Consider the following 27884-nt stretch of genomic DNA (forward strand, 5'->3'; position numbering starts at 1 on the left):
AAAATTTTTTATTTTGTATCAAAATTTTACATGTTCATTCTAAAAATATGTAATTTAGGCAGGGTATTTTAAAAGAAAAACATACAGGAGTTTCAGGATGCCTGATAAAATAGTCGTTCTTCTTTCTAACAGTTTGTTTGTTTTCTTCAAATCAAATGCACCATGGCCTAAGGACGATAGCAGAGGTTTTCTAACTATCATGTGGAATATATTATTAGTGCAGAAGGCAGACTTCATTGGTCTCTATAAAGCTTAGTTTAGTTTGGGACAAGCACACACACACATATCGGTACAGCAACAATTATATGGTGTAATCCATTATTCAAAAAATTGTCTTCTAAAAGTGGATTTTGAGAGTTAGCTCTAGTGAAGGACTCAGGAGTCACACCTCCACTTAAACTTAAGCCTGAATATATAACCTCTAATGCTGCAAGGGCTGCCTAAGGGCACCCAAATTCATCACTGACCTTCTCTGATTCCAATGCTGCCAGTACCAGGGGAGTTTGGGAGATGCTGGAACCAATGGAGGCAGGCATTCCTCAGATATTTTACTTTTTCAAAACCATTTTCTTAAATAACTTTTTTTTTAGTTGGTTTCTGATTTTTACTTTGTATCATAGTATAAAGTGTGGGGGTTTAAAGCATAGCAATTTTTACTTTATACCATACAAAGTTATTAATAAATACCAAATCCATTACTGCTCTAATTCCCAACTATCCATGATGGATATGGTCCTAAAGCCTCTATAACATACAGCCACCACCAGCAACTCACAAAGCATCATGATGTATTTTCAGTCATGCTTCTGAATGCTAAAGTATCAGGTTTAAAAATATCTTTATGATAAATACATTTCTACAGAAAATCATCATCGAGAATGAAAATAAGAATTTATAGTAAGAATTCTTCTAAGAATTAAAATTTATCAGATGGTCTATGTCTGCAAGTACAGCACATCTGCACCTGACAAAGGCAGTATCATGGGGACACTGAGTAAAATGGAAAGCTGTTTTAATGTCTGAATAGTAGTATGCATCAATCTGTGAATAAATAATAAATATTTTTACACTACATGACTTCTCTGTATAAAACCTGTGGCTACCACTGGCTAAAATGCATAATAGCAAAATATTTCTCTGGGTTGGATATGTAGTGTTTTTATTTCCATTAAGCCTATTTTTAAACGCCTATAAAACATTTACAGACAGTTAAAACCAGTATTTTCTTACTGTTATCCATACACAAATCATTGGCAACAGACTGACTTCTAGCAAAACACCTGGGAAAGCTTTCAAAGTGTTAAAAGTTCAGGACTACATGCAACTCAGACAAGCATTCACAGAGCTGATACAGCTTTTGTATCAGTTCTGCACAGGAAATCAGTAGGAGGCAATATAGTCCCCATTTTTAATAACTGAGCTGGCTGCTGGTAGAACCAAGTGCTATCAGGTGTCCAGGCAAGCTGGAGTTCTGCTGTATGCTTGTTGTTGTCCAAGGTTTTAAGTGTCAAAAAACTTACAGTTTTATTCGTATCACACATAACCCTAACTTACGCTTTTTTATAGCTATATAATGACAAAAATTATCCTTTCCACATTTAAGTTCCATACATGTAACTTTCCCACTCATTTTTATCTTTAATGATTTCAGTTTTCTTTAGTGATCTTGAAAAGGCAATGTAGTTCTTTATCTTTCAGACTCCTTATATTCAAGGCATACATAAGCATATCTCAACTTTTAAAGAATTTTAGGATCTTCAGATGTAAAGCTTTAAAAATAAAAACTATCATTCTTGCATAAAAGTAACCTCAGAATTTTGAGCCTGCAGCAGCCAGCTGAGTTACAAGCTCTTTTTTATTTTTTTTGTGTGTATACAAAAATAACAAAGAAAGTACCTTCTAAAGCTCTGCAAAGTATCACCAGAAAAAAAAATCTCTATGACTCTAGCATGGAATTTGAAAAGAACAATTCACTTATAAAACCGTATTGAAATATAAAAAAAAGTCTTACAGCTAAAGTCAAAAAAAAAGGTTCAGCTCCATCAATTTGCTTTTCCCCCTTCTTCTCACAGGTGCAGTTTCCCGGTAGATTTGATGTGGTGTGCTGTGAATACTGAGGAAACACTAAGGAGTTTTTTCTGTGTATTTCCTTTATCTTTCTAGGTTCAGACTACATACCAAAATGAAAAAGCAAAATTGAAAGTAAGAGCATGATAACGAAGCATATAGTTCCTGGATAAGATTTTGTAATAGAAAAGCCACTGTGCTCAGGTAGGTACCCATGTAAAGGCTGGGTTCATTTTGGCATTAGTACTATGTATACCCATAAGTTAGTAGCATGACATAATTTTGGTCAAGAAAGCAATATTAGCATCTGCAAGGGTCATCCCAGTCATAATATTCAAGGTTTCTCTGTTATATCAAAGAATCCACAGCCAGGTTTGTTTCACACGGTGTAGCTTTTGAGCACATGAAGATAATTCAACATGAACTGAGTCCTCAATGGGGAGGGTCAAGCTTAAAGTCCCACCACAGAAGCTGACACCCCTTGTCCATCTGGTGTATCCACAAGGGTTATCTCCTCCAAGACCAGCACTCCTGACATTTGTGCTGTCAGCTGTTGTGGGGGCCTACGATTACAAGACCCACTTCTCCCAAAAAAGGGACCTCTGCCAGTGAGTTTTCTCCCAAAAAGGCTGTTGACCCATATCTCTTTCTTCCCAGTCCATCATACCGTATGGGTACGCTCTGAGAAGATGTAGTTCTCCTTGGTTTTATTCCTCTTGGGGAAAAAAATATAACATGACCACACTAACAAAGGTGTTTACAGATTGTTAAAACAGGCTTTCTTCTCCTATTTACTGGCAGGAAAAATTATTTCAATTTTTAGACATTTGGGAGGCACTAGAGAATACAGTGATGTATACACATTTCTCTGGGATTAAAGTATCTACTCACAGGATTGTAAGAGAACTACAGACTAACCTTGAAATAGACAACTAATAGTAACTAAAATGCTTATTAAGCCTATCCTTTATCTTGCAAACCAACAAATGCTGCAATAACTTTTTGCATTCTGAAATGTATAAGGAATTTATGATTTGGCTTCTCAGCTTCCCTGCGCTGCTACTGTGCTATTATAAACAGATTTACAAAACCAGTCTTTTTTTCAACAGATTCAAGTTTAGCAGCCATAAATAACCATGAAAATCAGTAAAATAAACAATAAAGAAATTAGAAGGTGGAACAGATGAGGCCGTCCCATACTACATTTAATCCCCACAGATAGGAAGTCTTTGTGCTTGAAATAAATCTTCGAGATACATTTCTCAATCATTTAAGAAAAAAATTAGAATGATTTATCAGCAAAACAAAGAATGTCTGTCAGTGCACTACAGCATGGCATGGAGCGTTCCAGAGGAGGTCAGCATCTGGTTTTACTCTTGACATGATTTTTATATTCTGTATAATCCCCAATCTGAGATTTCGCAGTCAAGATGCACTTCGCATGTGCTCAGTCTCCTTACATTACTGTGCAGTGGCACTTCTGAGAGTGGATATAGTTCCTGTAATCAGCAAGCTGCTTCAGGTACAAATTGGAAGGCCATCGGTGCATCTCTACGAAATTGCGCTCCTCCACTAGACAAAGCAATAGAGGATTTAAATGTAATATGCAGACATACAGCACAAGTGCACAGGTTGCAAAGAGTCTTTTAAAATAGCTTAAAAAAAAAAATCAAGGATATAAATACAACAAGAGAAATAAAGATAAGCGCTGCCCATTTTGCACGAGCTCTGCTATAGCCCAGACATACGAGTTACCACATGATGTTTCCTTGCTATTAGTTAGCAATTAACAAGTTGGCTTATTTTCTAAAAATTAGTATAATACTCATTAAAGAGAGCAGAGAGGTATTCCTAAAGATGAGCATTCTTTATACCTAGAGGATAACCACGAGTGGCAGGCAATTGCAAGGATTTTTCAATGCTGCAACACTATAAAGCAGGGTATGTTAGTTCCTCTGCCAACAGCTGGTCCTAAGATCAGTACAAAAAGCAAGGTGAGGAGCACAGTTAAGAATTCAGCAAGATTTTAATCTCTTATTGCATGTGGGTTTTGTCACTGACAAAATCAGGTAAAAGAATTTTTTAGCCATATTATTTAGGTGAATCCCCTTTGCCTTTGCAGGAAGATGCATTTTCATCCCTCTACCCCAGATTTTCCAGAGTCAGCCTCCTGGTCCTTTGAGGGACTCCGATTTTCTAGAGTTACACATCAGGAAGCAAATACACTCTTTTGGAAAATGCATATCAGTTCCCTGAATGGACAACAGTTGTTTGATTTCATGAGATCTGCTGGAGAGTACTGTAAAAATCCTATCTTTTTCAAGGAAAACTATAACACTTAAAGAGGATGTACTAAAATGATCCATTACTTTGATTCAAATGTACAAACTAAACAAAATTATACAGATAATGTGAAGAGGTTGGCATACAATGTCCAAAATGTTCCAGTCAATTCAGTTATGGATGGGAACCTGGCCATCAGAATAGGAACCAAGAGACAAGGTGATGCAGTGCTGGCTCTGTCACTTGCTGGTCCCACAGCAGGGTGGTGAACCATCCCACTGGAGTAGACTGTATAGCCTAAGGAAACCCTGATCATCTTCTCATGCAAGTGGTATTGTCCAGAACATCACCTCTGATCTAAGTAGAACAGTAAAACATTTATTGTTTCAGAACTAACAGATAAATTACCTGAAAGTTCTTGAAATTCAGGTTTTTGGCTGAAGATGAGGTAGTTAGTGGCAATAAAATGAAGAAGCCATGTTGAAAGGCAATCAGAATTGTGAAACTGTGAGAAGAAAGGAAACACAAAGAACATGTAGTGCTAGTGTGTCTAAAACACAACCACATCTCACATGTCAAAGTATTTCAGATTTTCCCTGTCAATATAGCAATTCACTAAATAAAGCTTTGACTGTGGGAGAAACCAAACGAAAAATCATTGATGGAAATATGTAAACAGGTGGAAACCAGAGAACAAACAGGAACAGATATTATTAAGATCTTAAAAATCTTAGCAATTAAACAACTAATTAGAGTCAACATACATATTCTTGTTTGATACATACTACACATACCTTAGCTTTTTTGAGCAAGCTAACAATACTGAGACTGGTGGATGCCAGTTCCCTGCTAGGCATGCTCTGGAGTTGAGTGATAATATAAAGCTCACAAATATGCTGAAGTCTCATTACTTGGTACATCTCTGCACAGATCAACAGAGACATAGCTTGGAGAATACTGGCTGAAAAACATCAAAACATACACTTACATGTATTTTACCTTTCTGACAAGTTGATCAAAGCTACTTTTCGCCAAGTCATGCTTTAAATACATAGCAACAAACAGAAAATCAAACTGCTGTGATCACCTTCTTTTATTTTTCAGTATTACAATTTTAAGTTTGCTATATCACCTTCTTTTTTCAGGTAAGCTATTTCATTAAGGAGAAAAGAGTGTTTAGAACTTTTTAGCAGGGAAGTGTAAAAAATTCCTGTCCATATCCTATATCTTGAAGATGCTGAGTCAAGTGCTGCTGATCTACTTAATTTATGATTAATAAGGATTTAGTTTTCCAATTTCTCTTTCATAAGAGTACTTCTATGACACTTTTACAAGCAAATACAGTAAAAAGGCAAAGATAAAACACAACAACCATTTTTTTTTAATATATAATGCTGATTGCATATTTGAACTGATGGACAAGGAAATGTTAGGCTGAGTGAAAAGAGAAACCTATAGAAAACCTAAGAATAAAGTAGAATTATTTCCAAAGAAAAAAAAGGCAAAAATACATGTCACAATATTATTAATTCATTCATTATATTAAGGGAAAATCAACTGTTTTTAAATAATATTTCATACTTAGTATGTAGATTTTCTTCTCATAAAAGAAGACATAGGTTAAGACACAAAGAATATTTTAGCTCAATTTTACTTGCCAAATGCTCCAGCTGACATACTTTTTTCCCCTGGTTTTACATACAAATAAGATATCCATGTGTATAAATAAGTTATTCTTGCAATTTAACCTTGTTTATATGAAAGTTAACTATATGCATGTTAAAAAAATGACAATTTTGAAATAAAACACAGAAAGAGGACTAGAAAGCAGTATTACTGTGATGTAGAAAGAAAATTCCAAATATTGTAAAGGATTAAGAATGAAACTTCACTTATTTTTGAGTCAAGTAAGTACAAATCAAACATATAATTTTATTAGTACCATTTGTTCTGCCTACAGCTGATTTTACTTGAATAAGACTGATTTGTTTATTCCACAATATGAACAAGTTCTCTTTCTTGAGACATTGCACATTAAAATACTGGCATTTTTCACTGGAAGAAATGCTGCTACATTACTCTCTGTCAATGCCCCACTGTGGAAAAATGAGTCACAGGTATACACGTATTTTAAAATTTTCTTACCTGGGCAGCAGGAGTCGGTATAAAGATACTCTAGAAAGGAGAGGAAAGTGTCTTTGGAAACCCCATACACTGGAACTAGGACACTATTTGCCTCTAGATAATTACCATTAAACATAGCTGCCATAACCTCACAGCGAGCCACCAGAACTGCCCTGTGGGCTGGTACAGTTGCACCTGCAAGATGCAAGATAAAAATATACAATGATCTTATATACACATATATTTATTTTAAAGCTTATGCTTTCTTAGAAGGTCTTCACTTCACCGAACATGATTGAAGTGTTTGAAGTTAACAGTAACTAATAACACACTCACTTCACACTGGCCAAGATGATCACATCTGCCTAGCAGCCAGCAGCAAACAAAATGGAATGCCAAATTTATTATGACAGCCTGCTTCCAACACCAGATGCTACAAATAGGGCAAAATTTTATCTGCCAGAAATGGGGTTTCAACCACCAAAACCTCTGACACCACTGTACTTGAGATGTCCTGTGCTTGTGCAGGCGGCAGCATGAGTTAGAAAAAAATAAAATAAAATAAAATAATAAAATAATAAAATAAAAACAAAGTAAAAAAATTATTAAACAAGAATGAAATAGACTAAACCAAAAGAGAAGAGACAAAATAGAATAAATCAGTTCACAGTAACTGAACCTCCAGTCCATTGGGCAAATATGCAATGCTATGAATTGTTATGCAAATGATTACTGGTTGGATTCGATGATCATAGGGGACTTCTTCAACCTAAATGATTCTATGATTTTATGAGTAATTTGTGTTCACTGGTACCCCCCTCGGTAAGGAACGTGTGCACCAGAAGAACCACACAAAGCAGAGAAAGGCAAATTATTCCAGACAAAATTCCACTAAGTCCAGTAAATAAGTAGAAATTTAACTGGAATAAGTATTTAACTGGAATAAGTAAATTTCCAGATGGTTGTCTTAGGAAAAAAAAAGGCTGATGAATTTTTCCAGAAATTTATTAATTTTGTATTATTTGCAAGTGAATTCTTTGCTTTACTACAACATTTAGAAAACCTAGTGAGGCCAAGAGCCCTGTGTGGTAGAGGCCTTATAGGCTCTTAATGAAAGTGCTGCCAGCCCTGACACTCAGAATGCTGCAGAGTCCAGCTGAACTGAGCAGTCCTGTCTGTGTTCAAGGAAGTGCCAAGCAAGTGCCAGGACAGCAACTAAAATGAAAATGAGCTTTTACAGTTCAGTGGAAATGTTTTAACACAAATTATAATAAACAGATTAAGTGACATGCAAGATGAATATACTGGAAATACTTACAAAGAAGTTTTGTCTTCGTTTTCTCTTTAACCACAACATTGGCACCAATCTAATTCTTTGAAGTCATCTGGCAGCTTTTAAATTTTTTGTTCTATTTCTTTTCCCCTGTGCTTCTACTTCCAAAAAGTCTAAGCTGCATACAAAATATATATATTTCCATATCGAGAGAACACTTGTTTGTGGTCATAACACAAGTAATATATATGTTGCTGCTGTGATGTGGAATACATGCAGTTCTATATGTGCATGTAAATGGACATCTATCTACTAATTAGGAGGTTCAGTCACGTTATGTGTCTTAACACAAACATAATGGGCTCCCATCTTCCATGGCTCCCAAGTACTTTTGTAAGCTAGAAAAAAAGCTCAAAGCAATGATCAGTATCCAAGGAATTAGTTGGTAACTAACAAATTTATTTGTCTGATCAAGACTAAAGCCTTCCGTTTCTTAGAAGTTATTTAATTTTAATACAGTTATTGTAGTTGATGAATTAGAGAAAAAGGTTTGGAAGATGTATCAAGTCCTAGGAAAAACATTTCACATTTTACTAGTGGATAAACATGCTTTTTTAAATTACTTGCCAACACATTCATTTGGATTTTTTTCTGTAAAATATATAGGGTTGTCCTGATTTCATCAACTTCCCACAAAGCCTCTTTCAGGAGTGGGACACTGAGGTGAATTGTTCATGTCATTGCACTCAACATCAGTACTGTCCTCATTTTCAAAGATATTTTTATGGTTTTTTTTCCTGCATATTAAACAGAACACCTAGAAAGACTCTGCTTGTCCTTGTGTGCTTACGCTTGAGGAATTAATGCTTCATGAATGAAGTATTTAGATATAAAGCTGAAAGTAATTAAATAACTCTAATTCTAAAAGACCATTTCTGCATGAAGGGCGGGTATAGACAAACTGAGAAAACCATTAAGCATTTAAAACCCATCTCATTCTTATTATCACAAAAGTATGCAACACATTTCTCCCGCTGTATCTTTCATTTTAAGGATAAACACATTTAATTTCCAGAAATGACACTGCAGCATGTTGGGCAGTAAAATGTGGTGGGTGTTGATGGCACCAGATCTGCAGGTCATCAAATTCCAGCACGTATATGTGCATTGCTGGGTTGCCCATGCTGGTAAAACCTGAGGAAGCAAGTCCCTGTCGGCTTCTGGAGGGACATGAAAGGCACATCCACAGCCAGCAGCAGCCTGAGATGGAGAGAGGGAAGGTGGAGTTAAAAACCACCATCTCTGGTCTTTTCACTGAGGACACTGAGCACAGATGTGGAGACCATGACTGTCCAAAGTGTGATGCAGGGCAGAGCCCCTGAATATGTTCCAGTCCTTGTGCAGGTGGGAACAGGGGCGAGATAAATATAAAATAAAACAAAATAAAGTAAAATAAAATAAAGTAAAGTAAAATAAAGTAAAATAAAATGAAATAGAATGAAACAAAGTAGAATAGAACGAAGTATAATAAAACAAAACAACATAATATAAAATAAAACAAAGTAAAACAAAATAAAAAAAACAAACCAAAACAGAATAAACCAAAATATAATAGAATATAATAAGAATAAACCAAAATATAATAGAATAGAAGAAAATCAAATTAAGTCACTCATGCTGTTGTGCAATCCCTGGTTTAGCCTTGCTGCCTTGGTGCTGTGGCACTGCTATTCTCACAGCACATCCCTCATTTTATTAAGCTTCCAAGGGGTGCATGTCAATCAGGGAGGCACAAAGTCTACCATGACAGACAAAGGCAATTCGTACAGGTGTAGCCCAGACAAACCATGCTGATAATGGACATTGCTGCAGGGCATCCACAGGGACAAGCTTTCTCTGCTTTCCACAGTGATAGCCAATTTCCTTAGTTGTGATGCCACAGAACACGGTGGTCTCCATGTGCCACACTCCTGCAGAAGGGATAAAGGATAAAGGCTGGAGTCACAGTGGTGCCCATGCCAAGGGGAACAGAGGTGCCTTACCTTGTATTTTGAAGATAACATCAGCTAGGACAGGTGTGTTAAAGAACAGCTTGAGGGAAGTATTATACAATTGTTTTATCTGGTGAGACCTGCAGACCTTTACAGAGTTTTGCTGAAAAATAAATTGGAAATAAAGCACTGTCATGTGTAGTTGCCCACAGAATTAAAGACTACAGGACATCATTTATATGGGGAAACTAAATAACAGCCTCTCTCACATGCATTCCTCTGCAATCACCTGTATCATCTATTTCCCTATTCCCTACAGTGCAGCAGCTCCAAGTGGGCTCTGTCTCCCATAGTCACACTCCAGCTCTCACCTTGTCCTCTGATCTGTGACAAAACTCCCTCATCCAGTGCCTCCAGGCAGGCTTGGGTACATCAGAGTTTCCTGGACTCCACACTTTTTCACACACTCCCTGTTCAGTCCCAACACTGCAGTTACACGAGGTTTAAGGACTCGGGGGGGGGGAGAAGGGTGGGACACACATACACACATCCACTCCCAGCACGATGCTGTGCACAGATATGAGGCAGCTGAAAGTTGTGTGTTTCTTGATATTGCCATGGTACTGCCTCCACAGAGGCAGGGTAAGCTCACAGGCTGCTAACACAGTGTTCTCTTACAATAATCTGGGCACACCAGTGTCAAGACTCTCCAAAACCCAGTATACTCCCAGTTAGTTTTCAGTTTTGATTTTCTTACCTTAAAAATGGAATCTAAAGCTGCCGAAAGGAACAGCATCAAAATCACATTGCTAGACTGTGATACGTGGAATTCAGATGAGGTTGAATTTACAGGTAAAATATTAAATTTATTATTTTTTTAAATTTTAAAATTACAATTCATTCTCTTGGCCTTCAAAGAAAAATGTTTTAATGTGAAATAAATGTGAAATAGAAGGCATTAAAAAACCCAAAAGAAACAAAACCAGCTCAGGCTTATTATCTTGAAAGTTTTCAGTCCTTTCCAAGTCCAAACCTATGTACGTTTTAGTTACAAACACTTAGGACTGGCAAGCCTACAGCTGAGCAATCAGGAGCTAAAAACAGCTCAGTAACTTTATTCTGTGTTATCTCAAGAGAGTCTGAGATGGGTTCCAACTTAGAGAGATGGAAATATTTGGAGCCAATTCTATATTATCAGGGAATATATAAACTCCACCAGCAAATGACTGTTAAAACTAGCTCTATATTGTAACTTTTTCTTAACTTAATAATGTGACATAAATTACATTTTACTGTGAAGTCATCTACTGAATTAAAGATATTGAGATACAGACAGCTTTCCACATCACAGCACTTGTAAGAGAAACCACCCCTCCGGATCTACTGCAGAAGCCCAACTTTTGGCATATGTTCAGGAAAGTAAAGCTTTCCTGGGCAGCCTCTATTACATGGGAATTAGCAACACATAATCATATTGTCAGACAACGTGCAAAGCTGTGAATACGAGTAATCCTTTTAGAATACCCACTTGTGTGATTTTTACTGATTACATTAATTCTGCACATTGCATCAGCATCTCCATGTTTCCATGCTGCATGTGCCTGCCTACCCACTGATGACACAGTACATTTTTGGCTTACATTTTGTAAGCCAAAATCACTTTAAAACAAAGACTGACAAGGAAACTTTGTCTACAAAGTAATTTTTGAAGACTTAAGTAACTAACAGTGACCCCAAGGCAGTTAGATGTACCTTCCCTGGAGTTTTCAGGATGCATTTAACTTTCTCAAGCACTTCTTCAGTTTTTTCTGGATCCTTCAACTTCTTTTTTATATCCTCTTCTAATCGTTCCCACTGGAAAGCACCTGTAACAAGACCAGGAAGAGATGGGTCATAAATCAACAAGGCACAGGTCTCAGCAGGCAAAGATGGTATCAACACCAAACAGATCCTGCAGAAACCTTACTTTGTTGCACATAACTCAGCCAAATCTTGGTGTTTATGAAGGGCAAGATGCACTTCTTGCACAATAAAACTTCCATGGTACTTTTACAGAGTGCAGTCAAGTACCAACAGACTAGAGCATCTCGCTTTCAAACTCAATTTCTGAATTCCTCCCAGCTCGGTCACTACATATTGCAGGTAGAGATTCAGAAAAAAAAAATCCTCAATGTTTGAATATTTGGGGAAGTTCTTTAGCTCCCATCTACACCACAGGGGTGGTAGGTGCTTAAACCTCATGGGCATCATGACATAGTCCTGAAAAGCTGAAAACTCATAATGTTATTTATCTCTTAGCCTGTGCCTCAAGTGTCTTCAGAAGATCTCATTACCTCTCAGAGGCACCACTGACTTTCGGCAATGTCTCTCAGGATGGAGCTGCGACCTAAAGCAGAGCTTTGCCTGCAACTACACAGTTTCACACCCCCTTGGTTGACATAAAGGAAGGTAAAAAATAAAATTAGTGCACACAAGGCAGAAGACAGAAGTTGTACATGATAACAGATGAAGATGTTTACAAAGATGTTTAGCCTGGAAAAAGAGAGGCTCAGTGGGGACCTTACTGCTCTTTACAATCCCCTGACAGTCTCTTCTTACAGGTAACAAGTGACAGGACAAGAAGAAGTGGCCTCAAGTTGTGCCAGGGGAGGTTTAGATTGGGTATCGGAAAAATTTCTTCACCTAAGGGGTTGTCAAGCACTGGAACAGGCTGCCCAGAGCAGTGGTGGATTCACCAGCCCTGGAGGGACTTAATAGATGTATAGATGTGGCATTTGGGGACATGGTTTAGTGGTGGTTTCGCAGTGCTGGGTTTCAACCCAAACTATTCTATGATTCTGAGATACTGCACTTATCCATCACCTGCTGAAATTCCAGTTTTAATCCCCTATTCATGTCTCCCATAAATAAGAGCAAAAAAAAAATCCATTCACACTGAAAAACTTCTGTGTCTGTTCTTTATGTTTGGCACTTGGAGTGCCAAACTTGGAGTGAAGTTTTGGAAAGAACTTCAATGTACAATCTCTAACTGAAAGCTGAGATTCTTTCTTGTGCCTTTATAAGCCAGTTCTCATGTCTCAGCTGCTAAGGTAGAAATATTTCTCATATGTCAGGCAGATATCAGTATGCAGATATTGACTGAAATTCTTTAGAGTTGCAGCTCTAACATTATAATTATTTGTGGCTTTTTTTAAAGTATTACAGTTAAAATCAGAATACATCATTAAAAGGCCTACTAATTCTTTCAGCAAATATAAAAAATATATTCTTATACACTGACAGGTTGAAAAATATTTTACAAAGAATAAACAGATATTTAGTAGTTGCATTGAAAAAAAAAAGGAGAACAAAACAAACTTTCAGCTGAAGGTTCCTAAGCAACACCTGAAAAGGTAGAAAAATATCAGTGCCATTTTAACAGACAGCTGACATTAGGTAGGTGAGGTCACTGTCTGTACTAAATTAGTAGCAAAACTCATGCAACATTACAGTTCCCTACACTTCAACCAGTTACCACCATTTTCTCCCCAGCAGCACCATACTCAGCAGAAAAATTACTTAACTTTTCTTAAGTGACCCTGTACTTTAATCCCTGGGTTTAGAATATGCAATCATTCAAAATATTTTAAAAGCCTGGGATCTGAAACTGTCCCAAACTCTAGATTTTTTTGGCAAAGTTTTTGAATATTACTGATGTAGTTTATGGACTAATTTAACTTAGGTTCAGTAGATCTAGAATGACAACTAGTGTAATTTTTATTAAATCTAGGCAATGTGCTTTTTTCAAACAGACATTGTTCATACACGGGGTAGAAACATGGTGAAACATCATCTCACAACAGCGAACACATGTTCCTCGGGGTGGTGCACACACTCCTTCATGAGACAACAGCCACACAGGAAATGAGCAGCCTGACCTGTTCCTGGCAGGTACCTGAATAAATGAAGAGGAGGATGTCAGGTAGACAAGAGCAGAAGACAGAGTCCTTCACCACCACTCTGATGGGCAGGATGCAGGGTGGGGCTCCATAGGGGGCCAGGGGGGAGGCAGCTCCCGTCTCCACAGCAAAGAGACTCTGTGCCATCTGCACGATCGAGGTGTCAGGGATGTCAGCAGGGCTCTTCACCCCGAAGAGCAGCATGAAGAGAGGGCTGACAGAGCAGAGGATGACCTTGTGGGCCTCCGCCACTGTGCTGAGGTCCTCGGAGTAGAAGGCCACGTCAGCGCACTGGCAGCCACAGAGCAGGTTGTGCAGGTCTGTGTTGTAGTGAGAGGCTTCACCCTTCAGGATTGGCATTTTTTCTGTGAAAGACAACAAGTCAGGCTGTAAAATTGAAGCAAGTGTTAACCACAGGACAACTGATCTGGTCAAACGAGGGACAATTTCTGAAAGAAGCATTCAGTAAGAAAATTTCTTATACGCCATTTGAATGTCTTCAGTAAAATACTCTAAAAATAGAAATACTTGTTATAGTAAAATAAAAAAACCAAGAAATATTTAGTTTAATAGCAAGTGTCCATCCTTTCATGAACCCTCTCTAGGCAGTTAGTTTATAAAGAAATCTTGATTGCATATCCCAAACCTAAGGGGTCTGAGCAAATTTCTAGCACGTGTAAGAAGAGACAACAACAAATTTAGAGGTAATTACTTGTCAGTAATTATTTCACTGGATAAATGCATCAGATGCTCATAAATCACATGCAGAGGCCAAACACCTCTCCCTTGCTTTATCTGCAGCAAATAAAAACATTACTTGATGATACTGTAGAATCATGATCTAATAAATTCTTTTGTAATTTGTCTGTAAAGCTTCCATATAAAGCTTGTACTAATTCATTTTTTCATAATTTCATCAAGTCAACCAGAAAATCAGTCCTATTAGTTTTACCTAAAATTAACTAGAATTCCACTGCAATGTTGTATATTGCCATACAATTATCCCCAAATTAAATAAACCATTACTAGAAAATGATGCAACTAGAGCAACATTACCAGAACAGTTGACAGAACAGCTCACAGTAACAATTACAAATGTCAACTGCGCAAAGAGCGCGACACGTAATGAACGATAACAGAGATCAGACATCAGTGAGCACCTGGCTGTTCAAGCTGAGGTGGTTGGACTCGATGGCACTTCTGAATCTTTTTTCTTTTCTTCATTTTTTCAGATGACTTCTGATTCAAACTTTGAATCATAAAATATTCCAGCTAAAACAAGAAATATATATATATTTTAAAAAATCCTAGTTCTTTAAGAAGAACCTAGACATCAAACTAAGAAGTATAAGCAGGTACTGTATGCAGGACTGAAGATACTGACACTGTGACCAGCCATCCAGCAAAGTCCCAACATTCCTTTACCAGAAGCTACATATTTAGGTGGAATTAGCACTATTTAACAGACTATTTATTCAAATGATGGTGGTTAATTCTTGTATATTTGATCTTCCTAGAAATGACAGACACAAAGATACTCAATTTACCAAGCCCTGCAGATGCTAATTGTATCTTGTTGAGTGAAAGTGGCAAACTTATTTCACTGTGACATATCTGTTTCCTAAACCTTCCTAGTTACAACTGCAACCTTGATACTGCAAATTCAGCCAGAAAGATAGAATCCTAGAATGGCTTGGCTTGGAAGGGACCTTAAAGACCACCCAGTTCCAATCCCCTTGCCATACAAAAGGACACCTTCCACTAGACCAGGTTGCTTCAAGTCCCATCCAATCTGGCCTTGGACACTTCCTGGGCAGCGGGGGGCATCCACAGAATCCCTGATCAACCTGTTCCAGCACCTCACCACCCTTGCAGTGAAGAATTTCTTCCTAATATCTAATTTAAACCTCACATCTGTGGGAACTTGGTGGAAGGGCTTGCCCTGTGCCTCCACTTGCTCTCCAAAGCCCTGACATGAGTTGTACACCTCCCACCTGTGCCATGCTGCTTCCAACCCAGTGGATTCTCACTCACCACTCCTCCAAAGTACTTCTGTATGTAGAAGTCATTAAGAGTGTGCAGTTCCAGGTAAGTGGCTCCTAGTTCCTTTGCAAGCTGAACTCCCTCAGACGTTGTGACACAGCTTCTCCTGTCTGAAGTGCACAGGGGACAGGTGCAAGGCACTCCTGGGGTAAAAAGTGATTGAAAAAAAGGCAATTTTGGTCAAATGATCCAGAATTCTTAGATTCCTAAATAATTGTAAAGATTTAGAAAAGAACCAAGAGGGAAATGGAAACATAGTAATTTTATAGTAAGAAATCTGTAATTGCTGAAACCTTCCCCCAGCTATTTAATCAATTCAAACCATCAGCCTCTCTACAAAGCTAAGTATACATTACATTAGTGTTACCTTATTGGTTTTGTTAAGGTGGAAAAGTCCAGCCAGACTTCTAGAAGCCAACTTTGGCTTTAGCTCAGTACCTTTATATGCTGAGGTCTTGTATTATCCTGGAGGTGTTACCACTCATTAATGTCACACTTAAACTTGAGTATTGTGGCCTGTCCATGCAGGAAGCACACACAGTAATGGAAAGGGAAAACTTCTACTCCAGATCAAACTGTGATGGGTATGTACATGCTGTGGAATGTGATTCAGTTACACATATATCGCATACATCTTTTGAAACCAAAATAGGTATTTTTAAGATTATGGCAGTTAACTGTTAAAAATCTTTTAGCCACCCTGGCTCAGCTTCACTTAATGCCAGTAAGAACCTGCCAGCCATGGATGTGCTTTCAAATGTGCTGCCCACGTTACTGTCTTCTGCCTAGACCTAGGGATAACAGTTAATAAAAAAGCTTTTTTTTTTTAATTTGTTTTGGCAGCACCATTTACCACTACAGAGGATTAAGATCTTAATAATTTGTATGAGCAAACTGCTGTGTTCACAAATACCTCCTAGAAACAAAAGAGTTCTGTGTGTGCACAGCAGTTTGCTCTGACAGGTCCCAGAGCAAACCCAGAGATCCAGCCCAATGTCTCCCACGGCCACATTATTTAGGGACGAAAATAGAAAAAAATAGGTGGAAAAGAAAAAAAAAGAACCGATAGTAGAGTCGCACAGTGTGGTGCTATCCTGTGCTTAAATACAAAGTGTAAGAAAAGGCATGGGGAAGACAAACAATTTAGCCTTTAGAATGGCAGATTTGTTACCTCCATATATATCAGAGCATAAAAACACTTGGTCATTATCAGTGAATTACTAAAGGAAAGAAAATGAATATTTATTGTTATGTAGCTATTTAACCACCCTTTATCAGTCACTGAGCTAAAAGATTTATAAGTAGACTCTGGCAAAACTGAGCATTCTGTCCAAAGAAGATGCACTTCATATAGCTGAATATTTCTATGTACATTATAAAATAAATGTCTATATCTACACCTATCATGTCCCTTACTCATTAAAAGGAGAGATGCTCAGAAACAATTGTTCCAATCAAGTCATAAAGTAAAAGGCAAGTCAGGCTCATGTTTTGCGTTTATTGCTTTAGGAAAAGAAAAAATTAAAAATCAGGTCCCATGACTAAAAGGACCATACGAAAGTCAATAAAAACACAATGGAAAAACATCTGGAAATACAGAATAAATTTTTTAAGTTTGTTCTATAGGCATCTGTGGTACTCTTTCTGAACTTTAATTATCTGCTGTAGACAGGAGCTACTACTGTCTACCCAAGAGGTGAACATGTTCTCATTGCCCTTACATTGCCCTCATCAGCTGCTGGATCTTTGTAAGTCAACTCTCATTACACAGATGTGAGACTCTGATTTCCACATTGTTTAAACAGCAACAACAACAACAACAACTCTAAGCATTCTGTGTAAAATCAATTTGTGCTGTTCTCACAGCAGACTGGATGTTGTGTGAACAGGTAAGCTATACCAGAGCTATACCATATCTACACCATAACTACTCTACCAAAACAGGTCAACTCTGTTGCTGCAGCAGCATGTGACACCTTGCGCTGCCTGAAAGGCTCGTGTGTCCATTCATCTGATGATATCCCAAGGAATTTCAAGGCTTTTCCCACCAGCTCTTCTGTGTTTGCAAACTGGTGGATATAATTTTAATCTCATACACTAGAGATACTTTATACCTGAGAGAAGACCAGAGAGAACTCTTACCTTAGTGTTCATCTCATACATGCAAATATATGTTTCTTAATCCAAAATACTACATTAAATCCCCATGTGTGATGGCTCCACAAGAAGAGTTATTGCAGAGGTTGCCTTTCATCACTGGGGTTAACTAAGCACAATGTTCTTGCCAATACATCGGTCTAGAGAGCCATAATACATGTGCATATTACTGTCATCCTGACAGACTAATTGTTTCTGTTAGCAACTTGGAAAAACAATCAGCTTCGACTGAAATTACATTATACCTAACTTCCAAACGAGATTTTAACTGTTGTTATAGGGGGCTGGATACATACCGTTTTTTCTTGCACCAATAGCAGAAATTATTACTGGAACTGAGCAGTGGTTTAATGCTTTTTTTACCATCGGGACATAACTGTCCTTTAGTTCTTGAAATGAAGTCTTGTCATTGACAGAATATTTAATCACAATAATATCAGCTCCTCCAATGAGTCTGCAAGAGGTGTACCAGTCACTGGCAAATATATCCTAAAAAGAAAAAACATTGATCAAGATTTTACTGTCTATAAAGATGAAATATTCAATATTCTTAATGCAAAACTTTACAGAAGTATTTTCGACAGTTTAGTTCTTATTTGAAGACATACAACAAAGAGCAGAATTCATATTTTGTAATTTCCTTGCTTGGAGAACAAGTTAATTATAATAAAAAATAAATGTCTTCTATGGATTCAGAATTCTTCAAGAGGAAGAAAAAACAGGTTTTATCCAGGAATATTCTTTGTAGGAAAAACATTTAGTGGTTTAATCACTTAACTTTAAATTTGTTTCATTTAGGAAATAAAAGCAGCTTCAGTAGTGAAGGTTTTCAGCAATTCATTAACCATTATTAATCATACCATTTTAGGGGAAGGGTTCCACAGAACTATATTATGTACCTATGAGCTGTTAAATATAAATGTAATAAATTCGGTGGGATTTTTATCCGCTTCACAAGAGATTCTAAGTAGCTTTGAAGTGTTACTGTCTTCAGGACAAGTGTTAATGTCTTCAATCACATATGTAAACTTTCTTCTTCACCTTCAATTTTTTGTTATTCTGTACTGTAAGACTTACACTCTAAAATTGTTTGATATCCTGTTAATTTACAACCATGCTGTATCCACATGCAGTACACAGTTATTACTTGCGTATTTGTCATGGAACTACAATTCCACAATTTCTGCTTTACCTATAGGTAGCTCAGAAATACCAGGGAAACTCATGGCTTTGCATTTAAAATCAATGGAAAACTCTTGACAGAAATCTGGAACAGGTCCAGAGAACTGAAAAACAACTCAAAACCCCTAGAAATACTGGCATCTCTTGGAAGAGAGAAACCTCTTTTTGTCCTTCCAATACTTAAAGGGGACTTATGAGAAAGATGGAGACAAACTTTTTAACAGAACCTGCTGTGATAGGATAAGCTGGTTTAAAACTAAAAGAGGGTAGACTTAGGTTGGCCATAAGGATGACATAAGGTGAGGGTGGTGAGGCCCTGGCACAGGTTGCCCAGAGAAGCTGAGGCTGCCCTATCCTTGGAAATGTTCAAGGTAATGTTAGATGGGCCTCTGAGCAACCTGGTCTAGTGAAATGTGTCCCTGCCCAGGGGAGGGTTGGAATGAGATGATCCTTAAAGTCCCTTCCAGCCTAAATTATGCTGTGATTCTGCAGCAGCCCTGAACAACATGAGGCAAAACTAGAACAACTTGGGATCTTGAGGAAAAAAAAATGGAAATTGGCAATGATGAAATAAAGATTATATGAAAAAGAGGAATAAAAGAGCACAAAAGTGATTAAAGAGCAGGATGCAAAGTTTGGGTTGGGGAGGATCCATGTGAATTTTGATGTTCGAACAAGTCACAGGAATAAGAGCAGTAATGGGAGTCTAATACATAAAAGATTAGTAATATCAACAAGTGATGTGACTTCTATTGTCAGTAAAACTATTTTTGATCACTTCAAAAGGGTCATTGTTTGAAATCTCGTGAGGTAGCGATTGCACTCGTAGGTGCAATTCTCTTAAGTGCAAGAAGTAGCGTGACCTTGACGGAAATCAAAGTCAGCAAATATTTGCCTACACTGCCAGTGCACATCATTCCCAATTCAGGTCTTGCCTCTACAAAGTAATAAGTCAGGAGATAAATTATAATAGGCATGCCATTGATTTATTTAATAGATATTCTTGTTCTGCAATAAGTAAACCACAATTAACAATTCATCAAGGACAGCTCTTATATGATTAACCATGTTGACAAGAGAGCATTTTAACTGCACTGTTCTTGGTATTTTTATTTTTGAGACAACTCAGTTAGAGACTATTATAATCCCGGGCTAAGGAAAGTCTCAACTAGTATTTAATAGAATCATTTAGCCTCTGTTAAGAATATAACATTTACACAAAAATGCAACTTTAGCATCTCTAGCAGTAAGACTAGCAGCTATGGTGCTTTGAGACAGCCAGCTAGGTGGGCATTTGCAGAACCTGGTCACACAGGCAGGAAAAGATTGAGAATTTCCAAGGGACAGCTTTAGTACATTTTAGCTAATGAAGACCCCAACAGAGAATTTTCAGGAGGGTTGTATACATTTAACACAACAAAGGATTAAGGGAAAAATACAATACAAAGCAAAAATTAGAATATTTAGCTGTTCTGTGTTGTCAGACAGAAAGCATGCCTGTTCCTTTGCAATTTCCTTCTTGTTGTCTGTCTTCAAGTTCAGCCCAGGTTGCAACCACCCATCTCAACATAAGCAAGGCGTAGAGCACAAATACACAATAACTCTGCCACAACTTTAAGCACGAATAATGAAAGGATGTTTTTGGACCCTTCTCACAGAATTTAACAGGTATTCTTTTACATGTAATAATATGGTTTTATATCATTTGTAGCTCCTTCCAGTTTACAATGGAGCTAAATCTCATGCTACAAAGCAAAGATTTTGGAAAGATTTCTAAGGTTTTGGTCAATATGAACACAGCCATGCCCACATGAAGAACCAGCTCTGACTCTCCGGCTTAGTAGCAGCATAAACCTAGCCCTGACCTACAGCAGAGGGCAGGGCTTCTGTATACCAAAGCACACTGAGCTGTGGCTCCATCCTGACACCAGCCCCACCAGCAGGAAAGGACAGGACACCAGGTAACCCCTCCACACAGACACACACCCTGCTCTGGCCCAAGCCCTCATCCTGGCTCTCCATGGAGAGCATCATCCAGTAAAACTGTCCTGGAAGACTCTCCATGCCCTACTCAACCAGTGGCACCTCTAATGCAGTTCTTAAAATCACAGAATCATTTACCTTGGAAAAGACCTCTAAGATCACTGAGCACAACCATTAACCCAGCACTGCCAAGCCCACTGCTAAATCATGTCCCTAAGCACCACATCTACATGTCTTTTAAATCCCTCCAGGTGACTCCACCACTGCCCTGGGCAGCTTGTTGACAACCCTACAGGTGAAGAAATTTCCCTGATATCCAATTTAAACCTCCCCTGGTTCAATCTGAGGTTGTTTCATCTCATCCTATTGCTTGTTATTTATTTGTCCATGGGAATCTCGACAGAGCACACTGAGATTTGCATTTGTCTGCATGTGCTTGCTCGCGTATAACAAAACAGTGGCTGAAGAGGTCAATATAACATAGGAAAAAAACCATAAGAGGTTTGGTTTTTTTTTTTCCTAGTGAAAAGAATACTAATAGGAAAAGCAGTTGTGTTCTGGAAAACAAAATAAAAAGAAAATATGGCCATTGCCTCATATGATTCCCTCATCCTTTTTGCACTGAGCCCAATTTTCTATACTTCAAGCTCTGCAGGTATGAGAAAAACTACCAAAATCCTTACTGGAAACAGCCACACAGGAGTGCAAATATACCTTTTTGTTCAACTATTAGGACAAAGAAATCCTATAGAAATGTGATGGAGGCTGTCACAGCTTCCCAAGTGTGTGTGTGGCTGCATGTTGTAGCTGCTTTGTGGAGATCTGTGCACTGTGCCACAAGCATGTGTGTCTGCTAATCCTATCAAGAAGGATCTTACAAAATTTTATGAAGTTTTGGTGGGGATGGACCCTACTTTCCCAGGGTAAAGGTCAGCCACGGGCACATCAAAAACTGAAAACTGCAGAATGTGCCAACCCAGCATCTCAGGACACCCAATTTCTGCTACTGTTGTGCAGTTTCTGTATGCCCTTACACACTAGATTTAACATTCCTTAAGCCCCTCCAGCAACAATGGGTTATTTGCACAAGGCATCACTGAGACAGAGCATCTGAAGCCTCCTTCATTATCACTTTTAGAGAACCTTTCATGCAAAAAATGACAAGAGGGAATTTCTTCAGGTGATGAGCAACAGTTCAGATTCAGGAATAACCTTAATTTAAGGCTCCATCTATGAAATCCCTGTAGCAGCTCTTCCCCATCATACTTCCTGCTTTTGGCAAAGTCTGTTTCCTAAGTCAGCTATAGACAAAAGGAAAAAGTAACAGCACAGCTATGGTTATTATAATACAACCTTATTAGTTATACTTCTGTTGCTATTCCTCTCAGGACTTACTTGGAAAAAGCTTCATTCTTGCCTTGCATGACTCCATTCTACGTGTCTCATAATATATTCTTGCCATTAGTAAGTCCCACTTCTCAAGATTTAATGTTGAAAATAAAGCCTTCAGAGGTACTGAAGACAAAATTTTTCTACAAAATCACATGATCCCTCAAAACAACAGTATGTGCTTTGTTAAAAACAATTTATGAATGCCTTTATGGAGTGGAAGTAAAATTCCTCACACAAGTCCCCTTGCAATGCCCACGCTCTTTCTGAAAGCTAGTCATAAATGTTCCTATGTCCACCCGGCCCAGCCCTCGATCTGAGGCAGCAGCAAGAGCAAATACTCTTTGTATGGACAAGCAGTGCTTGATCACAACATCGGACTGTTCCCCTGGGATTTCTCCAGGACCCGAGAGAACTGCATTGGGAATACTGAAAAGTTCATCCTTCTCTAGGGTCCATTTACAGACGAAGTCTCCATTCCCAGTGATGCTCTCCACACCACGTACCAGCGCCTTCCCCATTTTTTCAAGGTTTCTCTGCAATTTCTTATCAGGTCTGCAGCAGGACAAATTTTACGGGTGTACTCTGCATAACTTCCTAGTCTCCTGAACTTACTAAGCAATCTGCAGCACAGATGGAAGTATTTTCTTCAAAAAGCCCACCCCTGGGCTGACAGACATGTCCAGCAGCAGATTGGAACTCAAGCAAATGAGCACTCAAGCAAATACCCTGTACCACGATCTGCCGTACAAAAGGGTCTCCTCATTCAATGGGGAGCTCTACTCAGTAAATTCACATCCACACTGCTTTTCCAGACTGATGGCCGGGGAGGACAAATAGAGCAGCTGGGCACCCGGGAGTTTCAAGCCTCACAGTTATCAGCAAGTTCAGTTGCCAAATTTATGTCTACAACTGGCTTGCCTTGATTATATGACTTAATTTAGATGAGATACATCTTTTAGGCAAAATGAAAATCTTCCTTTGTGTTATGCTCAGATGATAAGAGGTGGAAATAATGCAAGGCCCACCATAACCTCTATGTTTTCATGCAGAATATGACTTGAGGCGATGTCTGTCAACATTTTGAATTGCCCTGTACTGTTTCCCCAGGCTTCCAGAGGAAGAGCCCTGAAAGAACCACTGTGACGTAGCAAACCTCAAGCATTCAGACTACAGAAAATAGTCCTGTTCTGTAGGACAGTGCTTCCTGCATAACTCCTGCAGAGTCCAGTCCGGCTATCTGAGATGTCTTATACTAAGAGAAAAATGCCAATTTGTCCTCAATATTCCTATTAATATATCTCCTGCCTTCCTCAGCTGATAAAGGAAAAAAACCCAAGGCCTCAGCAATGCAATGACTCGGACAATAACAAGCTAGCTTTTGAAGGGCAAAAATTATAAGGATCCGAAGTACCTAATTTTGCTGAAGAGCAAATACAAGTAAAACAACATAAAACCACATCAACTGTGTCTCCAATCTAGGCCCTTTCTTCCCCCTGTCCAGCTATCCTTGTTTGCCTTTCCACTTCCCTTCCCATCCTCCATTCCTCTGAAATAGCCTTTGAAGTCCTACAGCCTTAATTTATATTCAGGAGATTTAACTCGTTGCTGTGCTCCAGTGACTCCAGCAAATTGCATGTGCAGGTCACATGCAGCTTCACAGATTAGAAATAGGATCCTCCAGTCCATCTGAACTGGTGTCTCTAAGTGCAGTCGGCAAAAAGAAAGAGAAAACAGAAGGACAGCTAAACTGGATTGTTTAGTTTCAAGATTGACAGCTTCTGATCACGTATTTCATGAAGCCGTTCATGATCCTGAAGATCGCAAAAAAGATTTCCCTTACAGGACAAAAATCACCCTAAGAACAGAATTATGGAACTGAAACTGATTACTGTTTTAATTTCTAAAAGCTGCTAAGATGAATTTTTTTTAAGGCTACTAAGTAGTCATTAAATATGTTTTAATTTAGATTATTAGTATAATTTTTTACAAAAGCATTGATCTACTCATTCTCATAAGTAAGTTATCTCCCTTACTAACAAAAGGGCTGACGACTTGCAACAGTGCCAAAATCTTTTTCATTTATCATCAGATAAGAGTAATAATGTTAAGATGTGATTATTCTTTGTAAGAGAAATAAAATTACTCCCCGCATTGTATTTTGCAAGTTATCAAATCTTTTAATCTGTCATTTGTCAGAGCTGGAAAACTTACTGCCTTTTGATTTTTACAGGAAAAAAAAGTTTTACTTTATTGTTGATAAATATCTGGAAATACACTTCATGATTCAGTGTCACAAAAAAGGCATTCTTGTTTACTTCTGGATTATCTTTAATAAAATACCCATTAAACAATATAATTGAAAATCCCATCTTCCTGCAGGGCAGGTGGGCAGGGGAAAATTTTCTGCAGCACCTTTGAGATTTTGCAGGATTTGCCTGGTTGCATCTTATATGGTTTTGCTATTTGCAATAATTAAAATATTAACAAAATCCCACAACAATGAAAATTACTTGAAATTAGGATATATTTTCACTTTACTAAAACAGCTTACAGTGTTAGATGCAGTCAAAAAAGACTGAGACCAATCTCTTACCCAGATAGGACAGTCGTGTACCACCAGTCTGACGTTTCCAAACACGCAGGCTTGATATTCAGTAAAAACTGGGTTTCCAACGTGACTGGCAGACAAGCTGCTGTCGATCTGGGAAATGAGAGCACTTCTCCCGAGATAGCTCCAGATCAGGCTGGGCTGCTGGCTGTCCTCAGAAAAACCATCTCTTTCATTCCCAAAAGCTACAATATTAACTGACCTAAAATAAAAATAATAAAGACAAAGTTGTGTTGATAAAGATGAAGGACAGGGATAAGGGGAAAGAAAATAAAATCCCCTTAAATCAAAACTAGCATATTAATCCTTCTGAATCCTCTTCCCTCCCTAGATTTTAACACCCTCCTGTAATCAACATCGAAACACATACATGATCTCAAATCCAACAGCAGGGTGAGGCGAGCAAAGCGGAAAAGAAACCTGGAAAGGTTGCTTTTACAAATCCCCAGCGACCTTGGCTTGTTATTTGTCGGTGTCCACGCTCAGTCTCGCTGCGGTGACCTCTGGGACTCCTGCCGCATTCTGCGGACAGCCTGGAGAACTCGGTGCTGGCTGTTCCGGGAGATGGATTGCAGCTGCAGCAGCAGCGGCAGTCGCAATACCAGCAGCGGCAGCTGCAGCAGCAGCAGCGGGATCACCAGCGGCAGCAGCAGCAGCAGGAGCAGGATCAGCAGCCCAGGCAGCTTTGGCTGCGTTGCTCGGCGGCTGCCGGTGAGCGTGAAGCACCGGGACGGGCGGTCCCGGCCATCGCATCCTGACGTCAGGCGGCGGGAGCGCAGCCGGGGGCAGGGCGAGCCGGGGCAGAGCAGGTGCAGCCGGGGGAGCAGGGCAGGAAAAGGCGCTGAGGCAGCCCGGGGTCCCGCACGGCACGCGGAGGGTGTTTGCAGGACGGGTTTCTGCTGCCCCCCAGCCCTGGAAAAGGACCAACATTTCCACCCCAGGTTGCTGCCAGTGTGACCATCACAGCCAGAGGAGAGAGCAGTGTGAAGATCCTCTGATCCTCTATTTAACCCCCCCCCCCCGTTGTTTTTTTTTTTATTAATAGTATCTATCTTTTCAGTATAATTTTTTAAATGCCGTGAACTATTTTTGGCGTTCATGTGATGTTTACAGCATTATTTTCAAAAATAATTTCTCTAATTACAATAAAACAAATACAAATCTCAGAATCACAGAATAGTTTGGATTGCAAGGGACTGATGGAGATCATCTAATTCATCCCTCAGAGTCAGCAGGTTACACAGGAAATGTAGCAAATCCATCCTAAAAATGTCATATTCTCTGTCAGGTACTGCTATATACAATAAAGTAACAAAAGAAGTAAAAATATTGTAGGCACACTAGTTGATAAACAACACTCTATTATGCGAACACATGCTACTGTTAATCCCACAGCCAAGAACTCGTTCAAAACAGGACTTGATACGATTATCAGCAGAATAATTAATAGAGCTTTGCCTGCAATAGTCTATACTTTGAGAAAAGCGCTCTTCTGCTGTTGGTAAATGGAGGAGATGCCATTTGATGTCACTGCCTAAGTTTTATACCAACATAGTACTGATTGGCAGGACCATTTAAAAAAATCTTAAGTATTAATATCTGCTAATGAATGCTAGTAAGGTATTTGTATTTTTATTACAAATTCTACAGGGCCTACTGAAAAAAAAAAACCAACAACCAAAAAAACCCGTAAACCAAACCAACAGATAATTGTTGTTTTCACGCATTTTATCCTATTCCAACTTCTGCTTTTCTAGCTTTGCCTAGAAAACTAAAAGGCCAATGACAGGTGGAGGTTATATTTTTGTTTCCTGCTGTGTAAAGTTTGAATCCATGTTTCTGCGGTGAGTTAAGGCAATCAAATGGAACCACTGCCTTTTTCCCTAGATGATCTTCTGACTCCTCTGACTGTGATGTATCACCTTCCACATCCAAAGCCTCAGTACTCTCCAAACACTGAGTATATGTTAATTTTGTAAGTCAAGATACTCAGAGCACTCAAAATTTTGCAACCCTGTCTATTCGTGTACTTTTCAAAGGGCACTGAAGAGCCCTTGGAATCCTTAAATTTGAACTGGTAATGGTCTAGCTGTTGAAAATGAGGAAACCTTTGGGAGAAAAGTTCTTTTAATACTAATGAGTATAACCTGGTATAGCTAAAGAAATAAACATATGTGCAGATGCAAATGTGTACACAAATATGTATATGCAGACATATATACGTATCTTTAAATACACACATCCCTACTTATTATATATACATATACACATGCGTACACAGATGTGCGCATGCATAGAGAGTTGTAACACCAAGAGAAACTGGGCTGGTGAATAAGGCAGTCCTAATGAGAAGTGACCTAATTAACCCAAACTCCAATTAACATAGCTTAATCATTGCTGCTGACCTAGTCCTGCCCAAGGGTGCCAAGGACAGGGGTACCAACTGAAATGGAGGGTCACAGAAAACACTTGTTTTCCTCTCACTCCTTCCTTCAAGCACCTGGGAAACTATTTGGGACTTACAGAAGTATCAGTTCTGGCAAAGTGTGCAGGTGGTGGGTGTGGGATTCATTTCAGGTGATGAACAGCACTTAAAACTTAACAGACTAGAATACTGAACTGTTGTAGTAATGCTCCAGCAATCAGAAGATTGCAAATGACATTTGAAAAACAAGCATTAAAATTGGATGAGAATGCTGTCTGTTCTCCTGTGAAAGTAGGTCCATAACGCTGTTTTTGCCTGCACTGCTGAGGGACTGTGTAATACAGTTCAAATAAACAAACAAAACAGGAAAGGAAATTAGTTCAATTTGGCAAAATAATAAATATCACAAATAGAGAAG

The 27884-nt window shown here is 38.6% G+C and overlaps 1 protein-coding gene across 6 annotated transcripts; it reads right to left on the minus strand.

Annotated features, from left to right (window-relative positions):
• Positions 1–25775, minus strand: RHOBTB3 (Rho related BTB domain containing 3). Of its 6 annotated transcripts, XM_051782539.1 has the most exons (13): positions 25412–25770; positions 25027–25243; positions 18173–18365; positions 15711–15862; positions 14837–14948; positions 13911–14041; positions 13673–13823; positions 11491–11603; positions 9790–9901; positions 6496–6669; positions 5145–5311; positions 4759–4855; positions 1–3639 (listed from the first exon to the last, which is right to left on the minus strand). In XM_051782539.1, coding segments are annotated over exons 1-13 (1737 nt in total). In that variant the 5' UTR covers positions 25414–25770; the 3' UTR covers positions 1–3523. The 6 variants fall into 6 exon arrangements, 5 of the variants coding, with proteins under 5 accessions (XP_051638499.1, XP_051638498.1, XP_051638501.1 ...); XM_051782538.1 differs by having other exon boundaries at positions 13673–14041; XM_051782541.1 differs by having other exon boundaries at positions 13673–14041; positions 25495–25641.
• Between the last annotated feature and the right edge of the window lie 2109 nt (positions 25776–27884).

Source organism: Manacus candei, unplaced genomic scaffold, assembly GCF_025592945.1.
Source record: "Manacus candei isolate 608988 ecotype Guabito, Panama unplaced genomic scaffold, ASM2559294v1 h1tg000016l, whole genome shotgun sequence".
Lineage (NCBI taxonomy): Eukaryota > Metazoa > Chordata > Aves > Passeriformes > Pipridae > Manacus > Manacus candei.